The 4128-nt window shown below is 42.7% G+C and overlaps 1 protein-coding gene across 1 annotated transcript in view; it reads left to right on the forward strand.

Annotated features, from left to right (window-relative positions):
• The first annotated feature begins 1640 nt into the window (after positions 1 to 1640).
• The window catches only part of LOC119586840, a 2607-nt gene continuing 119 nt past the window's right edge, over positions 1641 to 4128 (forward strand). Inside the window, exons 1-2 of the mRNA XM_037935568.1 lie at positions 1641 to 2959; positions 3767 to 4128. The exon at positions 3767 to 4128 is cut by the window's right edge and continues 119 nt beyond it. Coding sequence (XP_037791496.1) covers positions 1672 to 2959; positions 3767 to 3969 — 1491 coding nt within the window. The 5' untranslated portion in view covers positions 1641 to 1671 and the 3' untranslated portion in view covers positions 3970 to 4128. The remainder of the gene's footprint in view (positions 2960 to 3766) is intronic.

Here is a 4128-nt window from a genome sequence, read left to right on the forward strand (position 1 = left end):
AACCGCGTGTAATTCAATTATCGTTCAAAAATACATAAATATTGCATAAATCACACCATGCTGTGTAAAACCAGGCATGATATAATGCACACAACAGTACAACCAACAGAGGCATTTTCGAGTAACCTGAGAAAAGGAAGCAAATCATACGCTCCTTCTGTGAAGATTCGTCTTGCTGCCCAACCACCACGCCTTATGATTTGCTGTTGGTGGTTGTCGTCAGCCGGTTCGATTATCGCCCTTTCGACTCTCGCCTGCTCTCTGACCCCGCCTACTCGTGCCACACTCGCTGTGATAAAAGTATAAGGGGTGATGGGCACCTTTTTTTTATTTATGTAAGTTTTTTTTATTTACGTTGCCACAATGTGAATAATATGGGATAATTAGTAGTTTTGTTTTTTGGGCGCTACAAATATAGATGGATATAGGATATTTTTTTTTACAATATAAATAAATGAATACATAAGACTGAATAACCTTTATTGTATTTTTTGACCTTACGGCAATATAGATAAATACATGGAATAAGTAATAGCTTTTGGTGTGATAGCGTGTTCATAATATCATTTAGACGAGATACAGTTAAGCTTTTTAGTGTACGACATTTATCTGTAGATGGGATAAAGATTCTTTTTTCCATTTTGGGATGCCAGCACGGTGATAATTGTGAATGGATGAAATAATAAGTGCCTTTTTTTTTGTTTTTGGGAGGGATAGCACTATGATAATTTTATTACTGGATGAGGTAATGAGTATTTTGATATTTTTATATATTTTAAGAGACGATGGTAATTATATATTTTTAAGTGACGATGGTAATTACTTATAAATTGGATAATAAATAACTCTGCTGTTTTCTTTAGGGAGTGACCTCACGATGATATTTATATATGGAAGGGATAATGAATATCTTTTTTTTGTATTTTGGAAAATGATGCGTGATGATAATTATACATAGATGGGATAATGAATAAGTAGTTTGGTTCTTGTAGGCCCATTATGGAAATGATAACACGTTGATGATTATGTTATATAGATAGGATAATTAAAAACATATTTGTTTTATGTATTTTGTGAGTGACAGTACGATGATAATTACACGTAGATGGAATAATGAATAACTGATAGCACGATGAAAAAAATTAAAGAGGGGCTTATTATTAATTACTTTTTGGGGTCTTTTGGTAAGTGTGAACACAATGACAATTATACATAGATGTGGTAAATAATAACTCTTTGTTTTCGTGTATTCTGGAAATACTAGGATGTTTGATTCTACAGAGGAGATAATGTCTTTTTGGGAGTGACAGCACGGTGGCAGTTATACATAGATTTGAATAACAACATGGCAGCGTGCAGTGGTAGAGGGCAGGATATATATAATAATGATGTAATAATTTTAGCGTTTTATCTGTCTGTTTGAGTCTGAAGCAAAATGGAAAGATATTTCATGTTCACTTTTGATAGATACAGTTAGACTCGGTTATTGGTATTGTTATTGTGTAAAACTGAGAGCAGCTGATGCTATTATTTTGCCAAATCTATTATTGTATGTTTTTTTCTGTTCTGTGAAATATACATATTAAACTTATCCACTACCCAGGAATGACGTAATAACTCGGTTGAATGTTCCTCCTTGCAGCTGTCGAGCAGTGCCAGGCTATCCTCGATATGCTGGCAACCTCCGCTCGCCTTTCTCCCAAGGGCCGGGCGTCGAGTAGCAGATCCCCTTCGGGACTCGTGTTAAGGGCCGCCTCCGTGAACTCACTCTGCACGAACAGCTCCTTCCCCGGCGTCGCCTTCGAGGACTTTGCTCGCGATGTGGAGGCGGACAGCAGCTTCCTGGGGGGCGAAGTGAGGCTCAGCAAGGGCAACGACCCCTTCCAGAACATGAACGACTACTCCTTCACCCCAAACATCACCGTCTCCGGGGAAACTCGGTCGTGCGTGGACCTCCTGCCGTCCGGGAAGAGAGATCCCGCGGGCGAGTTCGGGTCGGTTGGCGACGCCTTGTTTCTCGCCGACTCGACATCCATGAACGAGATCCAAAATGGCGAGGCTCAGACGGCCTTCGACGCGGCGCTGGACTACCACCGAAGGATGTCGATCAGCATGGAGGAGATCAATTTGTCCCGGGACTCGCGTGAGGACAAGACTCCCAAGACGGTCGAAGCCATTAAGCACTCCCATCACAATTACACCAAGAGTAACATGAACATATTTTCAACGCCCCTTAATGAGACGGCAGATAAGAGTACGGTGAAGAGTTCGCTCTACAGCACTTTTGCAGCTATCGAGGAAATGATGGTCTCTCCGCTGAAGAGCTTCCACGAGAAAGTGAGGAAGAGGCTGAAGAAGATGACTTCCCCGTTGAATCAAAGATACGAGAGCTTTACGGAGAGTCCAGGAGCCGGCGACAAGACCAAGGAGAGCAACTCCACTGAGGAAGAGTTCTTCCCCGGAGGACTTTGCTTGGACGCAGACGAGTCCGAGCAGCTGGACAGCACTTTCGTCTTCATCGAGGAGGTCGTATCGAAGGATCTCGGGGGACCAGTTCGGGCTTGGAGGCGCAGGGAGGACGAGGTTTACGGGTGCAGCGTGACGGGCGTCGCAGATGACCAGCTGGTGACGCCGAGGACCCCCTGGCACTCCCCGATCCGAGACCTGAAGACACAGGACCAGGGGGGCCTCCCCAACATTTCGTGGTCCTCCCCCGCTGCGACAGAGCTCCTAACCAGCCCCGGGACCTCGGGTACTCTTGAGAAGAGCAACAGCGTGAGGGGATACCTGTGTCGCATCTACGTCCCGTCGTGGTTAGTCTGGCGGCCCAAACTCTTCGCCTTCGTGTGCGAGTTCGAGCGCCACGCCGGCCTCAATTCCTTCGTCGATCTCATGCTGGAGGAACCGAACCCAGAGGAACACTGGCACGTCGTCCGCTCGAAAGACATCACTCCTCCTGGTGAGACTGATAGACGCTTACCCTTCTCCTGATAAACCGTAGCTGGTTCTGTTTTGTTCTGGGTTTCGCATATCACCATCCCAAATTCTATGCCTTGCTAAGAATTGGATATATTTCGGTGCATTTCGTACAGCAGAAAATTAGAACGGGTATCAATTCAGTTTTGGGAGTTTGAAAAGGTATCAGGTAGTGTCCGCAACTTATTTTTTGTTATGTGAACCGCTTATATTTCATATTTTTTCGTTCCGTGAAATTATCATTCAAATTCATGAGTGCGTCAACTACACTGATGATAAGTAGCTTTTTTAGACTTAGTTGTTGCTCTCGATTATTTTCGACTATCTTGGTCTCAACAGCTAGGAAGTGTATGGAAGTTAAATGAGAAAAGCAAGATGTGAAACACAAAATAAAGAGACATGGAAAACATGGAAAACAAAGTTTATTATAATTAATAAATCTCTTCATATTCTCAAATGTTTCCTCTGGCTTTTCTACGTTTCTCTTCCATTAAGCTTTTTAATTCTCAAGTTGCTTTTCACGTGCTGTGCAACAGTCCGAGCTAAAACTTGTAAATAGACATAGACCTTGTTATTATACCAATTGTTTTCGTTATAGTTCAAACGATATTGCGTAGTAAGATTCCTTTATATGTGAATGGGAGAGAGAGCAACGTATAGTGACACCAGGAACAGCGTAGTGTGACACAATGGCAATAATAACGAGAACGGGAACTTGAATAATATAGCAATACCAATGACTACGTAGGTACGATTTTTAGTTTCCTTTTCGTCACCACCTTCTTTACAGAGGTTGGAGAAGAACGGGTGATCCACGTCCCACGGGGGATGGTCTGGGTCCGCACTTCCACTTCGGGATTCCTCACTACAAAGGCTCGCTTGAAGGACATCGCCTACCACAGGCCTCTCCCTTGTACCTGGAGAGCCGTTACAGGGAAGTCCAAGCTTGTGAGGGTTCAGAAAGCTCGAGGGAGGAACTTGGTTCATAATTAGTAATATATATAGTTTTTTATGTTTCTTGAATGAATTATGATTTTTGTTGGTACATATTAGTCTCTTTTTCAGATTGTCATTTTAGCGTTCTCGGTTTCAGAATCTTGTTTTTACAGAATTTAGAGTAATTGTAATATAATTTTCACTAGTTATTTAAAG

This window comes from Penaeus monodon, chromosome 22 (genome assembly GCF_015228065.2).
Source record: "Penaeus monodon isolate SGIC_2016 chromosome 22, NSTDA_Pmon_1, whole genome shotgun sequence".
Taxonomy (NCBI): domain Eukaryota; kingdom Metazoa; phylum Arthropoda; class Malacostraca; order Decapoda; family Penaeidae; genus Penaeus; species Penaeus monodon.